The 27500-nt window shown below is 44.5% G+C and overlaps 1 protein-coding gene across 1 annotated transcript in view; it reads left to right on the top strand.

Annotated features, from left to right (window-relative positions):
* Window positions 1–27500, top strand: part of LOC147025964 (uncharacterized) — a 197432-nt gene that overhangs the window by 128146 nt on the left and 41786 nt on the right. The window contains exons 13-15 of the mRNA XM_085883562.1: window positions 18717–18761; window positions 20421–20474; window positions 20572–20625. Coding sequence (XP_085739688.1) covers window positions 18717–18761; window positions 20421–20474; window positions 20572–20625 — 153 coding nt within the window. The remainder of the gene's footprint in view (window positions 1–18716; window positions 18762–20420; window positions 20475–20571; window positions 20626–27500) is intronic.

Raw genomic sequence — 27500 nt, 5'->3', positions numbered from 1 at the left:
TATATATATATACATACATATATATATATATACATATATATATACATATATATACATATATATATATATACATATATACATATATATATATATATATATATATATATATATATATATATATATATATATATATATATATAGGCCTATATATATATATATACACACACACACACACACACACACACACACACACACACACACACACACACACACACACACACACACACACACACACACATATATGTTCCATGGCCGTAAGGATGATGAATATGATGTGAAGACAGATAATCACAATGAGGAAGGGGGGAGGGGGGGAGGAAAGGGACAAAACTTGACACAGCAGACCTGAAGAAAATGCAGGAAGAACTGAAAAGGTACCTTCACCCACGACAGCAGAGAGACACTGATATTTTGTTCAACATTGTGAATGGCATGTAGTGGATGAGAAAGTGAATGTCCATGATGCACTGGCCATTGGAGAGTGCATGGCAGAATAATTCAAGGGCAACCTACCTGCATATTTCTGCAACACCATCCACTTGAAGGTAGTCACCATGGAGAACATGAAGAAGGGCATAAAACCAGGGGACAAAACCGTCTATGACATGGAGAAGTTAACGGGAAGATTACTTGTACTATCCGAGATGAGAGAAATCACCCTGGAGAGCATGCAGTGTTTTGAGCTTGCACCATTTCCATCTGCCAACTTTGTGCATGCTATCATGGGCTGTAACACCTTCAGCTACATGTTTGGTAAGGGAAAAACACCTGCTGTTTCAAGCATGATAAAGCATGAGATTGGCCTGGAGGTACTTGGAGAACAAGAGGCAAACCGTCGCGATGTCAGCACAGCTGGCCATACATTTGTATGGTGTACAAGGAAAAACAATCTCATACTTCCATGAACCAGCTGAGACATTCCTTCTTCACCAATAAGAAAGACACGCCAAACGAAGAGCGTGCCTCCCACTGATCCTGCCGTACATGAGCGCATCAAGCAAGCCCATCTACAAACCATGCTATGAAAAGCTGCAGATCAGCTGGAGCCACCTGATGTCAACGTCACAGAATTTGGATGGGATATTATAGATCGTGTACATAACCCTTGCACTAGTGTGCCCGAGGTCGCTCCGGCACAGCTCATGAAAGTTGTGGCTTTTTTTGCTCAGAATGCCTCCTCATGCACAGCAGTGGGTGTATCATCCACGTCTTTCTGTAAATGTACAGAATAGCACAGGATGGATGCACCAATTCTTTACACTTCCCACAAGCATGATGAAAATGAGTTGGATAGTGAAAACGAGGAGGGCGAGCAATAATGACATACATACAGATACAGTATCTTACGGTGCATCATCACTATATTGCATATACAGTATTACAAACGAATCTGATAAAGACACACAATGGATATTGAACAGATAATGTTACAATTGTTTTCATGGACAAGAGTTCAGTGAACACTCATTGGTATTTGAAAGTACAGTACAGTACTGTATATGGTTTCATCTCAAGTAAGAATTGACTGAGAAAACTGCATGTGTTCAAATAATATTAATTGAAGTGTAAATAAAAGTTGTTTGCTTCAACATTTAGAAAACATTTCCAAGATAACAGGATGCCATCACATACAATCTGATTCACACTACCTTTCTAGTATGTCGTAACCATAAAACACTGAAATTTTTCCACTTGAAGGAGTTTCAGTGTAATCTCAAAGTAGTCTTTTTTTTAATTTTCGCTTGCTGACAATTTGGATCACCTTCTGACCTCTGGGGACCCAGATATTAATTTTATTGCAAAATTATTATCTTGCACTTGTACTAATGCAATTCATATGATGCCAAGATTGTGAATATCAGAACATGAGCTAGTGGGATGTTCTTAGGACCCCTTTTTCCAACCTCTAAAAACGAGGCGTTCTTAGGACTCAAACACGGTATTTTTAAAATGGCTGTAAAAACATTTTTTTTGTACACATAGGAAAGAGTTCGTATTAGTACACTGAACAGATCAGGATGTAACAGGACAAAAGGAACAGTAGTGAGAGGGGGAAAACATCAACAGTGGAGCCGAAGGCCAAGACAGAGGGAGGCGGACAAACAATGGGTGGGGGGAGGATTGGGGGACGGGAGTGGATGCAGGGGGTGGACAAGATGGATACAGAAGGAAACACTCAGGAGGGAAAACTGAAAATTTGGAAGAAGGAGGGATTGGGGTAGGGGGGAGGGAGGGTTAAGAAATTGGATAGGAGGGTTTGCCAGATGGTGGTCCTTTTTGAGAATGATAGTGAGAGTGAGATTTGTCACGATTGAAAGACATATTCCAAGTGTTTGACCAGCTTGTGATTATTTTTTAAGATGATGAGTTTTTTTTTTTTTTCAAGGTTTGAAGATAAGGAAGAGGCTGCTCTCTCTCTCTCTCTCTCTCTCTCTCTCTCTCTCTCTCTCTCTCTCTCTCTCTCTCTCTCTCTCTCTCTCTCTCTCTCTCTCTCTCTCTCTCTCTCTCTCTCTCTCTCTCTCTCTCTCTCTCTCTCTCTCTCTCTCTCTCTCTCTCTCTCTCTCTCTCTCTCTCTCTCTCTCTCTCTCTCTCTCTCTCTCTCTCTCTCTCTCTCTCTCTCTCTCTCTCTCTCTCTCTCTCTCTCTCTCTCTCTCTCTCTCTCTCTCTCTCTCTCTCTCTCTCTCTCTCTCTCTCTCTCTCTCTCTCTCTCTCTCTCTCTCTCTCTCTCTCTCTCTCTTTCTCTCTTTCTCTCTTTCTCTCTTTCTCTCTTTCTCTCTTTCTCTCTTTCTCTCTTTCTCTCTTTCTCTCTTTCTCTCTTTCTCTCTTTCTCTCTTTCTCTCTTTCTCTCTTTCTCTCTTTCTCTCTCTTTCTCTCTTTCTCTCTCTTCTCTCTCTTTCTCTCTTTCTCTCTCTTTCTCTCTTTCTCTCTCTTTCTCTTTCTCTCTCTTTCTCTCTCTTTCTCTCTTTCTCTCTCTTTCTCTCTTTCTCTCTCTTTCTCTCTTTCTCTCTCTTTCTCTCTTTCTCTCTTCCTCTCTTTTTCTCTCTTTTTCGATCTTTTTCGCTCTTTTTCTCTCTTTTTCTCTCTTTTTCTCTCTCTTTCTCTCTCTTTCTCTCTCTTTCTCTCTCTTTCTCTCTTTCTCTCTCTTTCTCTCTTTCTCTCTCTTTCTCTCTTTCTCTCTCTTTCTCTCTTTCTCTCTCTTTCTCTCTTTCTCTCTTTCTCTCTTTTTCTCTCTTTTTCGCTCTTTTTCGCTCTTTTTCTCTCTTTTTCTCTCTTTTTCTCTCTCTTTCTCTCTCTTTTTCTCTCTTTCTCTCTCTTTTTCTCTCTCTCTCTCTTCCCCCCCCTCCCTGTGGCTGCTAGTTGCATCATTGGTTGGGACGCGGCTATGCCGCTGATGCAGTGTCCCCCTTACCAGTACACTAGTGCTCATTTTGCCGACCTCGGAAGGATGACAGGCTGAGTCAACCCCCTGGTGTATTTTAATTCAGCGGTCAATGGGGCTTGAACTCAGGACCTTTTGGATCCCAAGCCGCCACCCTAACCACTAAGCCAACACCAGGCTTTGCTGCCTGCCTGAAGGATGAGGAATGTCATGGCAAATGGTGGAGTCATCAACAAATGGATAAAGGATATTTTCCAGAGAGTCAGAGATCATTTATGAAGATCTGGCATAGGACTGAGCCCAGAACACTGCCTTTTGGGGAACTCCAGCCTTGACAGGGAGAGGGGATGAAAGGATTCCATTGAGAGACATCCATTGGCTGTGGGAGTGGAGAAAGTCAGGAAGCCATGTGGGGAGTTGGCCTTGGATGCCATATGTAGAGTTTGGAGAGCAAGGCAGGATACCAGACTGTATCGAAAGCATGAGATATGGCCAGAGAAATGGCCCTGATCTCATGTCTGACATTGAAAGCCTCCATCCATTGTCTGGTGAGTAGAAGCAGCATATGCAAGGTGGAGAAACCTGCTCCAAAACCAAATTGGTGATCTGAGATGAGGTTGTTGGAGAAAAGGAAGGATTTCATATCAACAATGATGATTGATTCTATGACCTTGCTGATGATTGGAAGGAAGCTGATAGGTCTAATTATGCGGATCTGTTTTTGCACTTTTCTTATGTAAAACAGTGATGTTTGTGGATTTCCAAGCAGATAGAAGATGACTTAGGGTAAATGACAGGATGGAAAAGGCAGAGAGAGGATGTGCAACAGCAGCAGAGCAGCTTTTTAGGACGTGAGAGCTGATGCTGTCTGATCCAGTTGCAGAATCAGAGTCGAGGGTTGAAAGAACCTTCTCCACATTCTCAGGTGCAAAAGACACAGGGTCCAGGAGCAGTTGTGTACGAAAGGGAAGGATGGATACTGAGGGTGAGGGGTTGCAGACATACCAGAGAGAGACTTAAAAAGGTGCCACCAGGTTTTAGAGGGGGGAAGCAATTTTGAAAGTTCATTATTGAGGTTGGATAGATGTTTTATAGCTCTCTTGAGAGTGGACATATAGTTGTGTACCTTTTGGAATGCACTGAGATTGCCTTCAGTTGGATTAGCCTTCTAGGAAGAGAAGACATGATGTTTCAGAGCAACTGCCTCATCACAGGATTCAGTGTACCATGGGCAGGAAGAAGGGTAGGATAATTGAAGCAAAGATGGGATGAATCTGTGCATGTGAGAGAGCAGGTTTCTTTGGAAAAATTCCCAGGTTGAGTTAACATCAGGAGCAGTGGATATGGGAGACCAGTGTTGAAGAGTAATGTCTGCTTGCAGTCCCTGCCAATGTGCTTGAGTGAAATGCCAGACACTGATGTTGAGGCAGTTCTCTAAGAATAGCCAGAGATGTTGACTCTCAGAAGCACATGATCAGATGAACCAATTGGGGGCAGAGAAAGAGCAGGAGACATTTGTGGGAATGTTTGTAATCACCAAGTCCAGAAGGGAAGATTTGCTATTGGGAGAAATCCAGGTTTGAAAGTTCATGGACTGAGTCAGTCCCATGGGGTCACTGAAGTCCTTTGCAGAATTGCCATGGTTGGTAAGACAGGTGCCAACACCCAGCCAAGTTGCATGGTGACGATTTAAATCTCCATACGCGAGGAAGAGAGAGTTAAGATGAGTCTGAGAGAGATGCAGATGGAGTCATTACTGTTAAGACAGCAGTCCAACACAGATGAACAAGAGATGGGAGCAGAGGGGAAGTCACAGCCAGAGTTGCTCGTGGGGGATGGGAGGTGTAAGATCAGTACAAGGGCAGTGATAAATTGAGTTATCGATGGAAAGTGCAATTCTACATGATGACAGTGTGTCATCGTGCAGATTCTGATTCAGGAGATCCTAAAGGAGGAGAAACCATCAAAGCATTGAATGTATTTTACGTCAAGATTTAGCCTTTCTGCCACCTGACTAAGAGGCTGACAGGATGGCCTAGAGGTGTGCACACTCATCTTTAAGCTGTCGAGCCTGGTTTTGAATCACAACTCAGCTATAACCTGTCATTCTGGTGCAACACAGGCAGGGTGATTCATTAGTGTGTGTGCTGTCTCTTGGATGGACATGAAACTGGACATCCCATCTGGCAACATTTATTGGTGGATGTTAAAGATCCCATGCTGTCCTTTGCGAAGAGTTGGTGCGTTAATGCCGGCACCATGAACAAATTACAAATTCCTGCCATAACCAACAGAGGACATTTCATCAGCGGCCAAGCCACACCCTCAGTCAGTGATGCTACCCCACAGCCTTGTGGTGCATATGAATGAACGAACCTGACTCAGATGTGGTTTTAGACAAACATTTGGAAGGGTAGATCACAGCCTTATAGATATATAAAAAAAAATCAGTGCATATAAATAGTGCAAAAAAATCAGTGCACAATTAATTTTCCTCACTCTTATGCTCAACATGCACTATGGAAATAACTTTCTGAGTTGCACATTATTAACCCCTAGAAGCTATTTCTGCAACATTACAAGTAAATCTGGCAAACAATGTTCCGTGTGTTGTGCCGGAAGCTTCAAAGGAACTTCTGATGTCAGCAAAGAAGGCCACAAAGCAGTACAATGGCATGTGCAAGAAGTAGATCAATTATTATATATCTTCGTAGTTGCACAATATCTTGTTTTTATAAAATCTAACCCAAAAGTTTGATATCATTTATATTGTAAACAATTTCAAGTGTTTATGTGTTTGTTTGTGCATTTGTATGTTATTCTTTTACGGCCAAACCGTAGCACCAAGAGGCCCCAAATTTTGGGTGTGGGTACATGAGCATCTGGTTGAGGATATAAGCTCTCACATGCTGTGCCTTGACATCCGCTTTGAGGCCACCAAAGGCCACTATAAAGTGTATATTAGGATTTGGGGTCAGGCAGTGCTGCCACCGGCCCGCAGGGAAAAGGTAACCACCATGAGGCCAATAACTTTTCAATGTCCAACACGTCCCGAAACCCCTGCCAGGAAAAGCTCATCCGGCCGGGCAGCGCTGCGTATCCCCATCCCCCCACACCCCCACCCACCTCCGGGCAGTGCCAGGTAGCCTCTGCTAGTAGGCCTATATAAAAACACTTACTTGATAAGTTCAACACAAAAGTCAGGAGAAAATTTAGTTTCTTGTTAAACCAATGTGAGAAACACCATGATCTTTGGTTATATTATTTTACACAGTACAAAGAACATTTCATCTACCATTTGTCAGCATAAAAACATTTTATTGGAAAAAAACAACCAGACTGCATCATTGTTGTAAATTAGTGCCTCAAAACAGCTGAGCATGCACCAAAGAGCACCGAAGACATCACTCCGTTAACATCTCACCAACCATAAGGCGAGCCCTGAACCCACCTGCTGAGACTCGACTCGGGCTTACACACTCGCTACTGTACCTTCGGCACGACACATCCATGTTGCAAGATTTTTCGTTGTTGTTGACCTTCACAAGTTGGCAAACCTGCAGATTGTGCATCAATGGCTTACACTTTATCTTTTTGCTGTGAAAGGATTTACATGGGTGTATGTAACCCATGTTCTGGCATGCTCGTTTAAATGAGAAAACATTGCGAAGTAACTGAACTTCCCATAAGGATTTCTATCAAGTTGGACTGAACTTTACCCCAGAATATTAACCTCTAATCCTTTGCATTATTGTTTCCGTCCTCCTTGATCTGGATATCCACCAGATTATGGTACTTCTCACCATAAAACATTACACAAGTAAGTTTACAACCTCAGCTTCTTGATCATCTTTTTCTCCATCTATTTTAAAAATTTAGCTTGCAATACTTAAAAAGCTGATTGAGTTTTGTTTTCATAGTATTTATGTAAAAAAAAAATATATATATATATATATATATATATATATATATATATATATATATATATATATATATATATATATATATAGTTTAACATAAAGGAAGGACATGATATTTGCTTGAATCGAATGACATTTGTCTGAAGTTGGACAATATTCTGATTTTTGTCAACGTCAGCCATAAGGGAAGCAGCTGCAGGCTGTCTGTCATTGGGGTGCAGAACGATGTGTTTGTGTGGATGGAGGAAATCTGTCAACCGGGTGTAAAGGGGACCTTGGATGACATTGGCTGCACAGCATGGCAAGCAAGTCTGGGTGCCAATCTTATTGAATGCAATGAATATGTCCACAGAGACTGCCCCTGACCTCTTACTTCTGGTGCAATGCCTTCATCCATTGTGAGGAGACTATGAGCAGCATGTCCATTGTTGAGTGTCATTGCTGGAAACCAAATTCGTCATCTATTAATAGAGAGGTTGAGAAGAGGAAGACCTTTATATTGATGGCAATTGTAAATTCCTTTACCTTGCTTATAATAGGAAGGAGGTTGACAGGTTATCAGAGCAGTGAGTTTATTTTGGCTTCTTTCTTGTAAATTGGCATCATGTTTGTCACATTACATGCTTTTGGGACCTGGTGGAAAGAGAAATATCTGTTAAAGAGAGCAGATACAGGTACTGCAACTGAGTGGAGCAAAATTTGAGGATCTGAGTATTGAGGCCGGTTGTGTCTGGATTCGGCAGAAAATTTACAACCTTTCTTGGTAAAAACATGGTATTCATAAAATCTTATTCATAAAATCTAGTGACATTCAACATCAATTGGGATTTTGATATCTTAAATGTATACTGATTAAATTACAAATTGGCCATTTAAAAAAATGTTTATTGTTTGGAATGGCTGCTGCACCGCAGCAATCACATGCACCTTTTATGATGCAACGATATACAGATGATAATGCACATTCTTTGAATTTCCAGACAATGTTTCACAAGATTGAAATCAGCACTTTTGCTGATCCCATATTTTTCCCATATCCCATATCCCACTTTTGCTGATCCCATATCCCACTTTTACTGATCCCAGCATACTTTTGCTGAAATCTCCCCAAAAAATTAATTGAATGCTTAAACAACATATATATATATATATATATATATATATATATATATATATATATATATATATATATATATATATATATATATATATTTATATATTGTTCCGAATTCTGGCCCGCCTGGCGTGCGAGCGATTGCGTAACTCCAATCGCAACCGCGTCGCCCACCGGATGGACAATTCAGTCGTGACCCTCCTGGAACTACCGCCAGGAGCCAGTCATGGGTGGGGGTTTAACTTCACCACGATCGTGCCAATTGCCCACCTGCGCAGGATAGGGTTGCTCGCCAAATTCGACCTACCTAAGTACCTGCGTGAGTAGTCGACCGGGCAATCGTACCTCACCGCAGGTCGGCCTAGGACACGAACCGCTTAAGCGGTCCGTTCCGTGCTACAGTGATAACCAAGCGGTGTTATCGCCGACCTCGACAGATCAGATTCTCTTCTTTACCCTGGGTATTCAAAACCCACGACTAATTTATTCCGCGATTCAAGATGGCACTTCCAATGGGGAAAGAGATGATGAACGGGATACATTTCACATGAGGACATTTATTACAAAACACATATTGCACACACAACACAAGCAAGGAATCATGCAATGTACAAGAAAAGCATTACCACCGAATACGAGCAATGTACAGTCACTTACACAGGTCTAACTTATAGGGACACGGCGCAACAGCAGTCATACAAAAGCAAAAGAAATGGAAAGAAAAGACCCCCTCACAGACAAGGGGGTCAGGCTGGACCACTTGGGTCTTTATGACACGGGACCTGGGAGACCGAATGGGTCCCGCGAGACCGTAGCAGGTTACCTGCCCCCTCAAGGGGCGACGGTCGGCGAGCCCTCTCCGGCACTCTCGTGCGCGCCTCGACCCGGGACCACTGCTCGCAACCCTCACGACTTGGCGCCCAGAGGGAGAGATGAGCCTTCGACAATCTCGAGCCCGACGAGTCCAAACACGACGATCCAGAGCCCGAAGAATCCAAACACGACGTCCCAGGCAGGAGAGAGGAAGAATCCAACACGATGATCCAGGCAGGAAAGTGGAGGAATCCAACGCGATGATCCAGGCAGGAGAGAGAGAGAGCTCAAACACGACGTCCACCAAGAGAGCGAGCCCACGCGCGGTCTGTCCTATATAGCGTGGGGCTCCGCCCCTTCGCTCCACCCCCTTTTTGGCTCCGCCTCTCCTCTAGCCCTTTCGAGAAGCTCCTCGAATAGGGTCGTTCCCTCCTCACGGCCGCCTCACACCCCGTATCCACCAATCGCCAGCGAGCTCTCGCAGCCTCTCCTGTCAGCCCCGGTGCCGCAAAAAAGGCGGGAAAACTCGCGCGCCGTTGTAGGCCTTTCACGGGGCCTTCGTTTGAAGTCTTCGGACGGTCCAAAATAACGATAGAACAGAAAAACGGCTATTGCAAAGGATCACAGCCCTGTGAACACGAAAATTCCCTCTACACAACGGTGGGGAACTATCTGCACATAAACTTAGCATCATAACTGATCTAAGGACCCTTTATGTTGTATTGCGAATTTCCACAGCCGTAACTATATATATATATATATATATATATATATATATATATATATATATATATATATATATATATATATATATATATATTGTATGTAACATACTTAAAGGTTTATGTGCCATCTGAAAGTAAATAAGCTGAATTGATTTATAATAGTGTCCAGAAATGGATATACCAAAATGAACGTTGAATAGTTTTCTTGTTATTCAGGATACTGACCTAAATCTTATAAGCATACGTGTCGTGGTCTTGTAGGTTTTAGATTTTAAAAATTTTATGGTATTGCTGAGATATTCTAGAATTATTAATGAACTTCTACCTGTCATCCATCATTCACTGTAATCAATCTAATTCAGTGTTCAAATTCTGAGAAAACATTTTCCAACACAGCTGCAGGGATGGATGACTCAGCATCAACAATACGATGTTTAAATTCTTCAAGATCCCTTGGTTCGCTAATGTCGACTTTACTTTTTCAAAAAACCCAGATATAAAAATCTAAAGGTATTAAGTCGGGTGAATGAGCAGGCCATTTCATAAGTTCACCTCAACCAATTGAATGGTTTGGCAAAGTTTGATTTAAAAACACTTTAACAAGTGGACCAAAGAGAGGTGGTGCTCCATCATGTTGAAAGACAGTTCCTTATAACAAGTTGGGATTTTCTTCAGTTGCAGAATAAAGAACTCTCGTAGCATGTTGACGTACAACGTGCTGGTGACAGTGCGTTCATCAAATAAATAGGGTCCATAGATGTGAGAACGTGACATGACACACTAGACGTTTACACACCAGACATGACACACCAGACGTGTTCATGCAATTAATGAATGCGGATTTTCTTCTCCTCATATCCAACAATTGTGATGATTAACTTTGCCTGAAATGTGAAATGTAGCCTCATCATGAGAAATGAGGTTTGATGAAAAAAAAAAATGTTCATCCACTTGTAGGCCTATCCGTTCAATGAATTACTGACAAACACTTCCTCTTGTTTCAGAATCCTCTTCTAAAAGTTTATGAACTGTTTGCATTTTATAACATTTAAACCTCAATTCGATCTTTATGAAGAATATCATGAACAGAGATTTTTGGAATGTTTAACTCAAGTGATGCTCTCTCTCTCCGAATTAACTTTTTTGGGTTCTGTTGGTAAATGCCTCTGTAACAACATTCACTCCTTTTATTTGACTTCCTTGGCCTTCCAGCAGATTTCCCCTTCAGGACAGATCGTATAGCCTCAAACCGATCCACCCATTTTCATATGGAGTGTCTTTCTGAGGATGGTTTGTTCATTTCATGCTGAAAACGCCTTTGGGCTTGAGTGATTGGACCACCTTCATGTACAAATCTCTCAATCATTGCTTTCTCTTGAGGACATCATTACATCAGAGAATGGGGTTTCTCCTGAATCATAAAGAAAACAACAATCAATATTCACAACGAACTAAAAATATCAAGTCAATTACATGGATTCATATCAAATATATGTCATTATCTCGAATAACAATAAAACATATTTTTTTGGAATATTCATTTTTATCCCCCACCGCGTGGCGGAAGGGGGATATTGTTTTCACCCGGGTCGTCCATCCGGCTGTCCGTCTGGCTGGCTGGCTGGACGTCAACATTTATAGCTGTGAGTGCGATAACTCATAAACTGTTCGCCATATCGATTTGAAATTTGGGTCACACATGTACCACCTGAAAAGGAAGAACCCTATTGATTTTGGGCGTGGCCGAATCCAAGATGGCCGACTGGGGCGGTCCGTCCGTCCGGCTGGCTGGCTGGGCGTCAACATTTATAGCTGTGAGTGCGATGACTCATAAACTGTTCGCCATATCGATTTGAAATTTGGGTCACACATGTACCACCTGAAAAGGAAGAACCCTATTGATTTTGGGCGTGGCCGGATCCAAGATGGCCGACTGGGGTGACCATCTTGAAAAAAATGTTTTTTGTAATAAATGGAAAACCGCTTATCTGATTTCAATTATTCTTCAATGGCGGGGGATTCTCCATCTCTGATGGTATATTTTTGGACACCCTGTATCGACACATAAAGTAATCTATTCACTGGCTTTGGACTGTATTCCAAACTTAAGCAGCTCCAAGAATTACCTGATAAGTTCCCTTACTAGGAACTTTAAATGCAGGAAGAAGCCATTTGGCCCATCAAGTCCTGCAATGGTTGCCAACATATGGTTGTTCATAAGGTTAACTTGAGGGAACTCGTCATTCCCTTTCAATGCTTGAGTACCACAAAGGCAGTGTTCTAGGTCTGATTTTATTCCTCATCTTCATCAATGATCTCACCGAGTGGAAAATCCTCTTTATGTCTTTGCTGACAACTCCACCCTGTACCATGACATTCCTCATCCTTCTGACAGACAAGCTGCAGCCTCTTCCCTCCTCTAAGACCTTGACAAAATCAAAAACTGGTCAAGCACTTGGAATATGCCTTTCAATCCTGAGAAATCCTACACACTCACTTTCTCTCTCTCCGAAAGGACCGTCCCACAAATCCTTCGATCTGTTTTCTCAACAGTCCTCTCAAAGAGGTTCAGTCACTCAAACTCGAGGGTCTCACTGTCAGCCCTGATCTCTCTTGGACAAGTTCCATTTCAAAATTGGCCTTCAAAGCCAGACGCCAACTGGGCATCCTCCGTCGTGCAGTCTTTCCTTGGCACACCTGAGCTCCTATCCACCTACAAGACCTTCATCCGCTGCTTGATGGAATACTGACTGCTCTCCCCTCTGGGCTGGCTCCCCTGCCTCACATCTTGCTCAGCTTGACACTGAAATCAAAGGCCTTCAATATCATTGGAATCTCTCACGATGAGGCCGAGTCTCTAAGTCTGTCACCGCCATCACCAACAGGTCGGTGGTCTCTCTGTCTTCTTCCGCCTCATATCTGGACTTTCACAATCTGCCCTCTCCCTGCTTTGTGCTCCCCAGGTATCTAGAGGATGCACACGGTCCACCAACAAAACCCTCCCACTGAAACTGCCTAAATCCAGAATCAATGCTCAGCTGCACTCATTTATTCCTCTTTTTTCCCCCACCTGTGGAACCAACTTCCATACTCTTTTCAATCTCATTCTTCCCTCCAGATCTTCAAGATAGGTGTTCACCACCATTTCAAGTCATCCCCCATCCAAAATCATGATGTTTTCTACACCCGTTACCGCTCCCAAAATTTTGCTTATGTATCCATATTGTCCACTCTTTGAGTTCTCGCTTACCCCTCGTCGTTACCTGCATCCCTTGTTTGTCCATCTCCATCTACTTTCTCCCTCCACCCTGCTGTTGGTGTTTTCCCATTTCTCCTGCCGTTCCCTTTGTTGTGTTGTGTTGTGATTTTGTGACGTGTCAAAACTCTTCCATGAGCCAAGAGCATGTGTATTTTTTTTTTAATTGCTTATTTTGCCAACACCCCTTCCTTAGATTGCAATGCAATTGCAAACAGTAAAGTCTCTGCGCTGTACACAGTGCACTCTACGTGTAACTAGCTTGCCTATTTAACTTTATGCTTTTACAATATAGCTAGTACAGTGACGCTGTAAGTATGGAAGTGATGTACATGATCATCATTTGGGATCATGGTAAAAAATTCAGTTTTTATCTTTTTTAGGCTAAGGTCCAGCAGGAAATCCTGCAATGGCATCTTCAGATTCACACTACATGCAGCCATAAGATAAAATGCAAAGTATAAGTTTCTTTTCCCCTCCTTTGGACTACGTTATTTTACATTTCTGTGATTCGATGTTGACGACTAACAATTTACCTGTTATCGCATTTGTTTACCTGGGATAATCATGCATGTACGCCTTTTTTCTTTGCATAGTGTTGGGGCTTGTGGAGGAGCTGAAACACAGAATGGATCAGGACATAACAGAATGATAAGAACAGTAGAAAGAGGGAGAGACACATGAGCAGTGGGGTTGAGGGTCAAAATAGAGGGAAACTTGGAAAATATGGGATTGAGGGTGGGGGGGGCGAGAATGAGGGAAAGGGGAGAACACAGAGGGTGAACAAGATGGATACAACTACAAATTCTCAATCACAGAAGTGGAAGGAAAAACTTGAAACCCAGAATGATGTAGGCTCTTCCTGGGTTTCGTAGTGACAAATATTTTCTGCATTGTGACAAATATTTCTCACGTCGTGATTCAACGTGGAGGTAACAATCTCAATATTGGGTATGCCACCACAGCAATTACTTCATTGCACCGTCGTCACATTGACCATTTGATCACTCAAATCTGAGCCGAGGAATAGCATTCCACACCTGAATCAGCTCCTGTTCCATCATCATAGAGGGTCTATAATGTATCAATCTGCCATCATATTGCCATAGATATAGCTCAAGTCGGTGTGAAAGGTTTCAGCAATACCATCCCACATCATAACACTTCATTGTCCAAAATATGTGCCTTCCTGGATATAGACTGGGGCATATTTCTCATTGAGTCTTCTGTATTCCTGTGTACAGCCATCCTTCCTTTCAAGGAGAAACCAAGAATAGTCACTGAACATATCACTTTCCCCTTGCCTACTTGTTCATCAGACATGCTGCTTTGATGATTTCAGCACTGCAAGCATGTTTGGATGTGTCACGTTGCAAGTCTTGGACGCTGAACAGGATAATTAGCATGGATCCCTGCATCACAGAGATGACGCTTGAGTCAAGGCGATGTTGACATTTATCCTGCAAGGTCTAGGGAGTGTATTTGCTGTACTCTGGGTTGTTTGAAATCGATTACATAGATGGGTTATGTGAATGTGTCGGTCCTGAGCTGGAGACGTTATCCTGGGATGTTCACTTCTTTGCATATCTCTTGTTGATCCAGTGGCTTGATAATTCTGAGATCATAACCAGGTTCTCTCCTTATATTATAGAGCCTTGCAACATGGCTAATGGAAGACCCTGCTTGATGGTGTCCAATAAATTGATGCCTCTCATTTTCTGGTAGATGTGGCATTGCAATGGATTGCGAAATAATGTAATTGGTGTTTTTTGGATGATTCACACGGTGTCTCGGAACTACTTTCAAATTTGCTCAGAATGCCTCGTTTTACCTCCAAAAACCTAAGGGTGCATGAGTTCTATGTGCTGAAAGATTATTACATGACGCAATTACTTTATATGGAAAGCTTCAATTAGGTGTTCTGCACATCCCTCGTGTCAAAAAGGCACTTGGTATGAACGCTGGAACAGTCCTTCAACAATTACATTTCGAGTAATACATGTTCGGTTTTTATTGCAGATACCAATTAGTTCTCTAACCTTTCCTTGAACAAGCAATTACTTACTCAACGTTTTGGTTAACAACACGTGACAAGCCACCTGCATCTACTCACCTTTCTGAAGAGTGATGAACATTATCTCAAAATCCCCCTCTATACTCAAAGGTGGGGGTGGGAAAAGCTGGACAGGATGGACAGCCAACCAACACATGTTCATGTCACTCACAAATTCCAACAGTAATCAATTTTTTAAAAAACATTATCACATTTAAGGATCAAACCCAACACTCATGTAGCCCAATTGGATTACATCACCAAATGTTTCGATAAAATATGGGAATAATCGGTCACTCTCATTAAAAGTAAACACAATTTGGTGTAATCCCAATCCCATGTACCGTTAGATGAATGTAATCAAGTTTGCAACCGTATGTGTCAGTATACTGGGCATGTGTCCATGTGCAGCAGAGAGGTGGGAGAGAGGGTTGTGGGGAAGGGGGTAGGGATTGGCCTGATGAACCAGCCGGGTGCTGTGTTATGCGGAACCCCCATTCAATGGCGGGGTGCCCCCGGTGCGTTTTTGCAAAAGTGGTCCAAAAGCTAACGGCAAATTCACCACCTCCTGCGTGATCAATGTGACCATTTCCTCTCCGTGCCAAGCCTCCAGAATCTGGCTTCTGGTCCTGTACAGGGTCCAACCTAAAATGCTAACAACCCTCTCCCACAGGGGGTGTGTGTGCCTTGGCTTGATACCATTTTTGGCAATGGCAGACCTATATGGATAGTTGCACTCAAAGGCCTTGCGGTGTTCAGCAATATGCTGGTCTGAGGGTCCTGTGATAACTTAATGGCTGAAGGGATCGACGTCAAACTTGGTACAAGTATTATGATGATGCAAAGATGAACTGATTAGATCATGGGGTCAAGGGGTCAGAGGTCCAAGTCAGTGATAGGTTTTCATTACCGCAATAACTTAAAAACGACCAAAGGGATCCAAGTCGAACTTGGTACAAGTATGTATAATGACATAAAGATAAACAGATTGTATTATGGGGTCAAAAGTCAGAGGTCAGAGGTAATGACAGGTAAAAATGTGATACTTGAGAACAGCTAAAGGGATTTAAATCAAATTTGGTATAAGTATTATAATGATGTAATAATGTGGGTGGAGGTCACGATGTCGAAATCATTCTAGTTTTTAATTAGTACACCGTTTTTTTTTTTGTGTTACAAAGAATCATCGTCGCATCTATCTATAATTCCAGGTGTGTGTGTGTGTGTGTGTGTGTGTGTGTGTGTGTGTGTGTGTGTGTGTGTGTGTGTGTGTGTGTGTGTGTGTGTGTGTGTGTGTGTGTGTGTGTGTGTGTGTGTGTGTGCGTGTGTGACCGCTGTTTCTCGACAACCACTGGTCCAATCTAATTGAAACTTGCCAGCTATATTGCTGGGGACCTGAGTATGTGCCTTTTCAAGGTTTGATATTAGTCGGGCAAGTGCTTCCCAAGTTATGGCCATTTATTTACCAACCAATGACAAGACACGTTGCTGCGTAGGTGTGGCCGATGGGGAAGAGAACCTCAGCCGCGTTCCCCATTACGTGTTACAACGTACGGACTTCCGGATAGTGATGACTTACTGTATTCTAATAATTTATCGATTTCTTATGCGCATTTATAGATAAACACAATGCCCTAATACAGTCGTCGTTTACGAGAGCGAAGGAACAGACTGTGTGGTTGTTTTAAATATATATATATATATATATTTTTTGCACTACGTTTTCTTTTTTTCTCTTCTCTTCTCTTTGTGTTTTTCCTTGCGATGACATTGCAAAAAGGCAAAATACGTTGGCGCGAATTGAATAATTGGCCATTAAAACTAAATTGCAAATAATCGTAACTGCGATATGCGAACTTCCGGACAGTGAGGACTTAACTTCGCGTAGGCTGATGCGCGGCCGGCTGATGATGACGTCACGTGCCGTGCCGGTTAGGATGGGGATCGATCGGTGCCTTAGTTACCGTGGCGTAGGAGTGGCAATGGTCAATGGCAGCGAATGTCATGGCAAGCAAAGACAGGGAGGTAAACTTGATTTTAATTTGGATTTTAATTAAGTGTGTGTGTGTGTGTGTGTGTGTGTGTGTGTGTGTGTGTGTGTGTGTGTGTGTGTGTGTGTGTGTGTGTGTGTGTGTGTGTGTGTGTGTGTGTGTGTGTGTGTGTGTGTGTGTGCGCAGTTGTTACTTCAATGCAAGCGATAATTCGTGGAATGCATGTGAACATTCCGTACGGGCACGCACTACTTCCGGACGGTGATGACGATGTATTCCAATGATTTCTCGATTTCTTATGCGCATTTATAGATATACACAATGCCCCAATCCAGTCGTCGTTTATGAGAGCGAAGGAACGGCCTGTGTGGTTGTTTGAAAGTTTTTATTATTAGGTCATCTCTTCGAGCATGACCTAATAATATGGGTGTCGATGTCCTTCGATCCGTCCGTCCGTCCGTTCACAATGAAGTTGAAGCGGGAGATCTGGTCAGTAGTGATCCTGATAGAGGTCGATGAGACGTACACAATGGTATGACTTTAAATGTCACCGAAGGTCAAGGTCACGAGGCCTTTAAAGTTGCAAAAATGACGATTTTCAAATTCTATCTCCTCCGCCATTTCTCAAGCGATCTTGAATTTGATTGTAGCATATGAGTCTATGGGACAATATCGAAATTTGGTCGGGCCGGATTTTCAATATTCGCTTTCGTTTTCGTGTCACGTGACTTAAAAGTTTGCAAAAAATGCGAAAATGATGATTTTCAAAATCTATCTGCTCCTACATTTCTCAAGCGATCTTGAATTTGATTGTGGCATATGAATGTATGGGACAATATCTAAATTTGGTCGGGACGGATTTTCGAATTTCGCTTTCGTTTTCGGGTCACGTGACTTCAAAGTTTGCAAAAACTGCCCTACCTTCAGGAGGCTATATATTCTCTACTGGGCATGGTAAAAGTTAGTGAATGGTGCCATTGCATAGCAGCTGACCTTGTCTTTCATGTCCATTCAAAAGAATACCAATATCTTCAAATACATACACGTCACGTGACTTTGAATTTTGCGAAAACTGCTTCATGTAGTTGCAAAATGACGATTTTCAAAATCTATTTCCTACATTTCTTAAGTTATCTTGAATTTTATTGTGGCATATGAATCTATGGGACCATATCTAGATTTGGTCAGGCCGGATTTTCGATATTCGCTTTCGTTTTCGCGTCACGTGACTTCAAAGTTGGCCAAAAATCCCTCCTGACCCGAGAACACGACACCCTCGTAACAGGAACTCATGCTTGTTTCTCACAGAGATGACTGTCACTCCCGCACGGGTGTATTTTATTTTTTTATTTTTTTGGGTTTGCACGCACGTACGGGCATGTACTAGTCCAAATAAATTTTGAACCAAGATGCTGCATTGCTGTGTTTTACTCCTGACATTCCCATACTGGTTATTTTTTCACAGGGTATCGCAGGAATTCCAGGGATGGATGGCAAACCGGGTCAGAAGGCAAGTAGATATCATCAGTAACACCGAGGAAGGAAGGAGAGCTGATATTGAATGATCTGAGAAAATAGGAATTGAAATTCTATTGATTCTGGTGGATATGTCATGGACGTATTATCAATCTTGTCAGTTGAATATACTAAGTGAACCTGTGCTTTATGCCTGGTGTTGGCTTAATGGTTCGGGTGGCGGGCTTTGGATCCTAGGGTCCTGAGTTCAAATCCCGCTCAGCTGTTGAATTAATACCAGGTGGGGTTGGGTTTAAAGCAGCACCAACGCGCTGCACAGAGTATGGTCCCAATCTCCTCTCCTCCTGTGCTTTGGACGGGTTAATTTCCCTAGAATTGGCGTAATTTAGTCTGACTTATAATAACACCTCCCACTGGAAGCGGTGCTATGTCATACATATTTACATATACTTTGCATCCTTCCCCTCTCCCCTCCACCACCCTAGACTATGAATTTGTTTTACCACTTAAAGCCTTCCCATCCACCTGTCCACAGAGTTCAACCATCAGTTTTGAACTTATTCCATCCAGCAGTTCAGGAATGCATAGTAGTCAAACAAACAAACAATCCCACAGACATTTCTCGAATGGTATGATGATGCTTTTTGTACTCCACCAATTACCACAATTATCTCTGACCATTTTGAGCTGACAGCCACAATAACAGGGTTGGTGTCCTCTTGAAGATTATTGGTCCAAATTGAGAAAATAATTTTATTTAACCGGCAAAGCTACAGAACCTCTCTGAGTGGCAGTCATCTTTCCAGAAGTTAACTTTTTATTAGGTCTTCTCTACCGAGATGACCTAATAAAGCCGGACCAAATGTCCGTCCATCCATCAACAATTTTTCTTTCCGATCTTGATGAAACCTAGTATGTGGGTAGAGGTCGATGAGTGTTGCACAACGATATAACTTTTGTCTGGGTTCAGGGTCACGGGGTCACGTAATTATAAAAATCGCCATTTTCAAAACCTATCTAGTCTGCCATTCTACAAGATATTCGGCAACTGTTTATTGATTATGATAGTAAAAAAATATTATCCTGTATCTAACTGTACAGATTTTTGAATCTCCATCCCGTTTGGCCGCCGCGTAACCTGGAAGATGGTCAAAAACACCTCCCGGTGCAAAGAAAACTTTTTACTTCCGATCTTGATGAAATTTGGTATGTGGGTAGAGGTCGATGAGTGATACCCAACAACATATTTTTTCCCAGATTTGAGGTCAGGGTCAAGGTCACGAGGTCGCGAAAGTTGTGAAAGTCGCCATTTTCAAAACCTATCTAGTCTGTCATTTTAAGAGATATCTGGCAACGGTTCATCTATTATGATAGTGAAAAGCATTATAGAGATGACCGTCACCCCCACACGGGGGTAATTTTATAGCTTGTGAGATGTGTGGTACCAGAAAGTGTGGTTCACTGACCCACCAGAAAGCAAAACATGTTGACCTACCCACGTGATCCGAGAGAAGGTGAGATGTGTGGTAGACAGCCAATTTTAGTGAAGAACCATGTGGCAATAACTCATGTTGTAGCATGTGGTTCTCAAACACCAGGACCGATTCATTATGTACCAAAGACCATATTCAGACTTTCAAACAAGTTGTGTAGATATATGAATGAGATCGATTTTGATATTCTTGCCTTGCAGGGAGAGAGGGGTTTTCCTGGCTCCAAAGGTGATCGAGGCCGTCTTGGAATGAGGGTAAAAACTACAGATGACCCACCAATCGACTTTCGTTCCTTATTTCTTCATTTAAGCATTTCCTTCACTCAAACCGCACTGTTGTTTTGTGCTGCAGGGAAACACGGGGCCTCGGGGCTCACTGGGACTGGTGGGACCTCCTGGAAAGAAGGTGCGAATTGTGAACATTTTGAAGGTCTACATGATAGTCAGGATGCCCCATATTTATTTACTACAATGACAATAAATACAGCAATACAAATGGCAGGAAAAAAAAGATATGGATTGATTACTTCTGGATGATGGAAGTTTGGTCAAAGGGGCACAGAGTAGTAATGGCTCAAACAATTAATTTACTTCTCACATTAGTAATAAATCTGATAACTTTCCCTGTAAACAGCATAGTTTTACAAAGGGGGTGTTATAGCAAAGTATAGGCCTGGTCATCCTATTGATTCCAGCTTTGGAAAACATAGGCCTGAGACATGGCAACTTTGGTAATTTCCCATTTGGATCCAATATCAAAATCACAAGGTAATTTAAAAATTACAGCTCATTGCCACTTGGCCTATGATTTCTGTGCAATGATCTGGCCACATTCCAGCACTCCCACCTGCAAGAAGTGTTGCTAATTATAAAGCAAACTCATAGCAGGAAAATGAAGCAAAGATGCTAAAATAAAATGGCCTCGTTTTATAAAGCTACAAAGTGATTTTTAATATACAGATCCAAAATATATACGAGACCAACAGGCTTTATTTTCTCCTCTGAAGGACGGTATGGCATGCTTCGAGATATAGCGTTCCCTGCTGGCATTGCATCGGAGCAGCAATTTTCGACTTCATCATTAACCGACATCTAGTAGCAAACAGACAACCAATTGAGCTCTCCGGCCATTCCAACAGTTGCTAATACGATAGGGATAAAGCTTCATTGTCATCACATGATATTACAAAAACTGACTTGTAGAAGGGCAGGAGTCAACAAGAAGACGTACATGAATAGCATCCACAACTAGAGTTCATAAAATGCAAAACCCCACAGCCGACACAGTGTTCAAGTATAATAAATAAATATGTAATGTAATGTAATGTATACATATACATATACATATACAAACTGTATACCACAGTACTTCAATTTTAACATAATTATTTGAAAGATAGTTTGAAAAAATCCGGAAGTTGAGCACGACTAAAGTGGTGTTATACACCACCCTATAGAATATATTCAAGTCCTGCAAAACTGTAGGTTCTTGAAAGTATTTGGAAGGTGATTTGTGTTCTCCAGTGTTCAAGTGTATAATTAAATTTTAAAAAAGTTTTAAAGAGGTTTAAAGGCAAATAAATTAATTCCAGGTTTTACCACCATTGACACAGTGTCTATTACACCACCCTCTCCAACATATTACATTTGTTCTTCGTTCCTATTGTTTGTGTCCTTTATGATGTCTATATGAACGGTTAAGTTTTCTGTTTGGTATGATTTTCAATTTTATTTGATTGCCAGGCAGGCAGAGTAAAAAAAAAAATATATATATATATATATATATATATATATATATATATGATATATTATATATATATATAATATATTATATATTTATATATATTATATATTATATATATTATATAATATATTATATATATATATATATATATATTATATATATTATATATATATATTATATATATATATATATATATATATATATATATATATATATATATATATATATATGTATATTGATGCGAATTCGCGCCCGCCGGCGTGCGAACGGCCACGTAACTCGAATCGCGGCACGTCGCCCACCGGACGGACAATTCTGTCGTGACCCTCTCGGACTAACGCCGGGAACTAGTCACGGGTGGGCCTTTCGGCCTCACCACGATCGTGCCAATCTGCCCCCCGCGTGGGATAGGGTTGTTCGCCAAATTCGACCTACCTAAGTACCCACGCGGAGGGTAGACCGGGCGATCGCACCTCGCCGCAGGTCGACTCCGGATACGGGCCACTAAAGCGACCCGTTCCGTACTATCGGGATAACCGAGCGGTGTTATCGTCGGCCTCGACGGTTCCGATTAATTATCGGGCGTATTAAGCCCACTACCAACCCTTTACGTGAAGCAAGATGGAGATTCAATTAAAGAAAAGACGAAGCGAAACGGGAAAACAGTTCAACATAAAGCACATTTATTCCGTGGTACACGGAGAGCACACATATACAATTACAACAATTATGCACCTACAGCAAATGCTACAAAAGAAACACAACAATGCAGATCTACTACCGACTATGCGAGCACACGGCAACACTTACACAGTTTTACTTTACAGACGGCGCCGACAACACATTTACTCAAAAGCAAAAGAAAAGGGCCACCCTCAAAGACAAGGGGACAGACGGGGCCTGTGGGCCGCGAGACCGGGTGGATCCTACCCATGTCTTGTGATGAGCCGCAAATGTGTCGGCGCGGCGGTGCCCCGACTCCGCGCTCCTTCGCGGGTTTCGTTGGCACTGCTTGGAGTGGGGTGGGAACGGGGCCCCCCTTTTCGCACTATCTCAACGCGGGGGGAAAAAGGGGGGAATTGTTGATGCTCTGGGAAAAGAGGATAGCTGGCTTGCTTGGGTCCCGCGACGAGCGACTCCACTGCGAGCTCGTCGCCGACCGCCGTCTTCCTTGCCTCGGACCCGAGCTATCTGGTCCCCTCCGCAATTCTCCTCAGCTGACTGCAGCAAATCACCTCGACCGCGCTCCAGGCTTCCTCTCTCTGCAGCTCCCCGACAGACTCTGAACCCCGACAGACTCCGACAGACTGACTCTCCTCCAGACCCGACTTGACTCTTCTCAAACTCACTCAATTCACCCCGTGCTCGGCGCTTTATAGTCCGGCAGGAGAACCCATATGCAAATTTCTGGATCAGAACGAGCTCGGGGGTGGAGCCACGCTCGCCCATTGAACGGAGAAAAAGGGGCGTAAGTCTCCCCTGATCCTCGAATTTGCATCTCCCGATTCTACTCCGACGCGCCTGGAGGCGGGGCCAAACCACCCCGCGCTTGCCGATTGGACGGATCAGAAATGGGCGTGTATCATTCCTGATCCCAATTCTCCTCGGAAAGGCCGCACTTTGCACCCGCGGCTCGGCGCGCGTCCCGCACGAGGCCAGGACAGCCTGACGCTCGGTGCCCACAAGCGGTGCGGGAATGTCCGCAGAAGGAGAGGCGAAGGTGGTGGAGGGTTTAAAGTGGTGGTCCATGGCCATGGTGACGTTGGAATGGTGGTGATGCGATGTTTGCGGGAGCGAGTTGTGAAGGTAAAGGTCGTGGCTGTTGGCGTTGTTGTTGTGAAGCGGAGTTGTGGTTGGTGGTTGTTGTGTGATGGCGGTTGAGATGTGGTTGGTTCAAAATAAAGATAGAACAGAAAAACGGCTATCTAAAAGGGTCGCAGCCCGAATGAATCACATTTATTCCCTCTAAACAACGGGTTTGGGGCTAACTACACATGTACTTTCAGAGATATCTCACCTACAGGACCTGAATGGTGGTTTGCGAATTTCCTCAACCGCAACACTACCCCCTCCCCTTTTTACAGACTCGTCCGGAGTCATCAAATTTTCGTGTGCCATCATGTGTAGTTCTCCCCTAGTACGTTTTACCTACGGATCCCTGAGTGCGACATTCATGGTATTCGTGTCCCCAAAATAAATAACCTGAGGGCTGAGTAACTACCCAAACAAACCCACTCACACGGACGACTTAAAGAAAATTGCCGGCGCTAAGACAGACATGCCGGGGGCGCACTCATATTTACAGTACATCTTAACCTTAACTTACAAATTTTACACTAAACCATGGCCCAGGATCAATGGACTCTGCAAAAAGAAAGCAGTTAGTAGGGAGCCAGGCTGCTCGCATGCAGTCTCTGGCTCAAGCAATGCAGGTGACAGGGAACGTGGCTGGCTGCTCACACGCAGTCCAAGGCCTTCCCTTTTTAAAATGAACCAAGTGAACCACAACGGTGCATGGGCTGCACAAACGTAGTCTCCGTGCCAGCTCAAGTGGCACACGCAATGAACACACGAATGGATGGATGAACACAAACATGGTGCACGGGCCGCCACTGCAGGCCCGTGTTGTAGCTGCCAACAGGGCAGTTCTCGCAGCTCGCAAACTGTTGCCTTGATCCTGGTGCACATGGAAATGAACGGGGGGGGGGGGCAAAGCAAAAATTGAACGGGCCTGGTGAACAGGGGCAGTGGGCATGGCATGGCAAAGGCAGCAGGCAAACAAAGCCGGCAGAACGAGGCCATTGCAGGCAAACACAGCCGGCAGACGAACTGGCCGGCACAGGCCTTGAAGCACAGCAGCTGCAGACGATCCGGCCGGCACAGGCCTTGCAGCACAGCAGCTGCAGACGATCCAGCCGGCACAGACCTTGCAGCAAAACAACAGCTGCCGATGAAGTGGGCCGGCCTTTGCCTTGCAGTGGAGGTTGGTGGAGGGAGTGCGGTGGTGCTGGCCACTCGGACGGCGGGCTCGGACCTAGCCTACGGTCTCCCTCCCAACCTATCGCCTTTGCCTGTCACTGTCCCCACCCACTCCCTTAATTTGTGAAACCCAATTTCGCCCCAATTAATTAATTTTTGATTTTTTTTTCCTTTTCTCCCACGAGAATTCGTCCCCTAACCCCCTTTATCGTCCTTGTTCGGCTAACCTATCGTCTACTAGCCTACTCCCAACCCTTACGTTCCCTTCCCGGAGGGGAATAAGGGAGAGCTAGCGTCATGTGTCGAGGCCCAACGAAGCCTCAGAATGGCCTCCCCAGACTTCAGCGATCGAACCCCAAAGTGGGTCCAGCGGCCGACAACGAGAGCGAAGGGATGGATGGTGCGGAGGGGTACATCTCCTAATCTACCCTAACCATTAACCTTTAAACTACCCCGGGGCTTTCAACAAGCGCCTCACGCTGAAACTATTGGTTCTAACAACCCAGATTCCCGTCGCCTGTGTTGGTGTCCTTACAATTTCGGGCCTCGCCCCCCAATTTTCTTTCCGTGCCCTCACACGGTTTCATGGCTGGGACGCGTGGCTCCCCTTGGCAGGCACGACCCTCTGCCGATTCTCCGACGATGGCACCCCAGGGCACTACACTGCCTCCGAGCCTACCAGCTCCCTAAACACCGGGGAGTGCCCTCCATGGCGACTCCCCTGAAACACACACGTGGCAGGCTGGCCTCCCGGGCCCCTTTCCGAGGGTCACCCGTGCCCACAACACTGCTCACGCGGCTAATGGCACCCCGGGCCCCCTGCACCAAGCGGACGCACCCGTGCCCACTACGCTATCCCAGCCCCCCATGGGCCCTTGGCCTACTACGGCCGACTAGCCTGGTGCCCGGGGTACCCACTCAGCGATACTCACCTTTCGCAGCCACGCTCCCAGCCCGTCAACAGGGCTCCTGCACCCTCCAAACGGGTATCGAGCCTACTTTCCCACCAATAACAAAACGACTTCCATTTTTGTTAATTTGACTAACCGACTAACTCGGTCTACACTAACCCCGGACTCCCTTGGGCGGGAGTCACTCCTCCCCCCAATCACTCATTGCACCATGCATTCCACATTCGCTCCACTCACACAGACCCGCTGGTCTCACTCACTCACCAAGCACATGCTTCCACTTCACTCACCAACTCTTCAACACTCACACCGCTGAACTCTGCCATCCTGCTAACTACTTCCCCTAACTAACTCGTGCTCCCACGTCGTCCCTTCCACTCCAGCACGTTCCTTTTAACACTACGTAGCTAAACTACGTCCCCTCTACACATTCAAAGTCTGTCTCTGTCCTCAAAATATCCCCAAAAAACATTTTCCCACCTAAATCTGGCTAAAATCCCTCTACTTAATCCATTCCACGGGCCCCATGAGGACTTACCCCTGCCCCATGGAGCCGGTCTCGCTAAGCTAACCCTTCCCCCTAGCTAGTGCCATCCTGTGCCCAGGCCAGGGGGTCTTCCACCCCTTGCCCAGGGAATCCTGTTCACCCGAAAGTGAGGCTTGCTGTTTTTTTTGTTTGTTTTTTTTTATTGCGCAGCACCAGCGTGACAACTCGCAACCTGCACACCAGTGCAGCAATTCACAGCCGCGCACCTTTGGCGTGACGTCATGGCAGCTGTTCGCGTCCCTCTTCCCTCTTGGACGGTACCATCCGGCAGGGATTCACCCTCCTGCCGGATTCCAACCACACATGCAGCCATGACGTCACCCGGCGCATAAAAAAAAACCACAAGCCCCACGTCTCGAGGGGTTCCCCACGCGAACACATGTGCTCTGCCCGTTGGAGATAAACACACACGCCCGCGTGGAGAACCCATCCGGTCCAAATCCGAAATCCTGCCTAAACTTTGTCCGTCGCGGGATCGGCAACATTCACCGCGCTCGTTTCCGGACCAGGAGTTCACTCCCGCAAGCGAGCACGTGGGGGCCTCGTGCTTTGCACAGCACGAACCGCGTGCTCACTGCTGGGTGAACCCGGCGCGGTGCGCAAAACATCTACAGCCGCAACCCGGCTTTTGTCTCTCAATTGTCGTTGTCGTCGCCATTCGACACACGCACTCCTACGTGTCACGACGCTCACACACCATTCCATTACATTCACACCGGGAGACGCGGCTGCCTGCTCACACATGCCCACCGACATCTCCCTCACATACCGCTCTCTCACACACACGGTCTCCCTTGCACTCGGCCGTTCACTCACGCATGCCATTTCCCTTGCACACGCGGTGACACTCGCCCGCGGTGCCTCATTCACACAGGCGCGCTGGCAAGCACGCCCTTCGGCACACTTTCCACCACACCACTCACACACGGGGTCGCTTCCACACACGGGGCCGCACTCGCACCTTGCACCACACACACCGGGACAACCTCACTGGGGATTCGTGTCCCCACAAGGGTCTACGGGGCCTCTATACCCCCCAAGCTCGGCGTGCACCCGTTCGCAGCACTCCTCACTCGAACTCGCTCGACACGACCGAACCC

The sequence above is a fragment of the Eptatretus burgeri genome, chromosome 5, assembly GCF_056783735.1.
Source record: "Eptatretus burgeri isolate ZD-2024b chromosome 5, Ebu_testis_v1, whole genome shotgun sequence".
Classification (NCBI taxonomy): Eukaryota; Metazoa; Chordata; class Myxini; order Myxiniformes; family Myxinidae; genus Eptatretus; species Eptatretus burgeri.
Note: the sequence above shows the minus strand (reverse complement) of the source record. Positions and strands in the feature narration are given on the sequence as shown.